This window comes from Meleagris gallopavo, chromosome 25 (genome assembly GCF_000146605.3).
Source record: "Meleagris gallopavo isolate NT-WF06-2002-E0010 breed Aviagen turkey brand Nicholas breeding stock chromosome 25, Turkey_5.1, whole genome shotgun sequence".
NCBI lineage: Eukaryota > Metazoa > Chordata > Aves > Galliformes > Phasianidae > Meleagris > Meleagris gallopavo.
In genome coordinates this window covers 1,663,219-1,664,463 of record NC_015035.2, presented here as the reverse complement: position 1 = coordinate 1,664,463, position 1,245 = coordinate 1,663,219, and the positions used below count along the sequence as shown (strand labels likewise).

Sequence of the window (1,245 nt, the reverse complement as noted above, 5' to 3'; positions counted from 1 at the left end):
TCTCCTTCTCCTTCTCCTTCTCCTTCTCCTTCTCCTTTCATCATTTCTTTTCATTGTTTCTTTTCATTGTTTCTTCTACTTTTTCTTTTCTTTTTTATATAAAGTTGAGACAGACCTCTCAATATCCCATAGGAAGTCCTGGTGTATTCTGTTGTACCAGAATTGAAAATCCCTTTATTATTCTAAGGAGGGGTGATTTCTACATTGCCTCAGCTCAATTAGCAGTACTTGGTCTTTATAGAGGATCCTTACTGTCTTTTCTCTGAATCTGAGAGTTAAGCCCTTTCCTCCAAGAGCCCAACCATCACCTACTTGCTCAGGCCCCAAAGCAGAGATTTCGGGGCTTTTGTGGTCTCCAGCACACAAATGTGTGTTCAGTGTTTTTAGGCAATTTGACTAAATGTCTCACCCCCAAAAATAAATAGAGAAGACAAAGCTCTCAGGCATACAGCTGAAATTTTGGGTAGTCCTGTGTGGAACCAAATGTTGGACATAATGGTCTTTGTGGGTCCCATCCAACTGGAGATATTCTATTCCATTCTATTCTACTCTACTCTACTCTATCTGCTCTACTCCATTCCATTCCATTCCATTCCATTCCATTCCATTCCATTCCATTCCATTCCATTCCATATTCCAGTTGGCACTAAGGAGTATCAATACAAAGCCACCAGACCAGGTCCCAGCTCACTGCAGCACCCACAGGCATCGCACCATGCAGAGCTGCCAGGGGAAAGCACTTCTGTCCTCAGATCTCAGCTGTTTCCATTGCAAGCAACAAAATGAGGTCACCAAGTTGTACAACAGTCCTCCTGCCCAAGCCCTCAAAGGCACTTGGGTGCCAGAGCAGCAGAGGATAAGCCCTGAAATCCTTTTGCAAATCCAGGCTGTAGGCTTGTAACAGCGGGCACTGCCACGCACCAGGTTTTACTCCACATGCACACCATAGAACACAACCTGCAGCTTCTCTCCAGAGCAACAGCAGACTTTTCAGTGCAGAAAAAGCCATTTATTAGTGCAAATATGCAGGGATTGAACTACAAGGTTGTGGAAGCACCCAGCTGTAGCCTGTATGCACGTCACACCTGCAGCTCCAGCAAAGAATCAAGCAGGCAGGGGGGATTCCTGTTTTCTGGATACTGAGATGAGCAATTGTTTTCTTGCATTGCAATTCTCTGGTGTCATGAGTGTGGAATAGAGGACAATATTTGCTTTGTGGCATTAATTTCCCTCAGTCATGACCAC

General features: G+C 44.6%; 1 protein-coding gene across 1 annotated transcript in view; it reads right to left on the bottom strand.

The window, feature by feature from the left end:
- SERINC2 (serine incorporator 2) overlaps positions 1-709 on the bottom strand; it is a 6,816-nt gene extending 6,107 nt beyond the window's left edge. The window contains 1 exon segment of the mRNA XM_010723278.3: positions 692-709. Within this exon segment, the coding sequence (XP_010721580.2) occupies positions 692-709 (18 nt within the window).
- Positions 710-1,245: the final 536 nt, after the last annotated feature.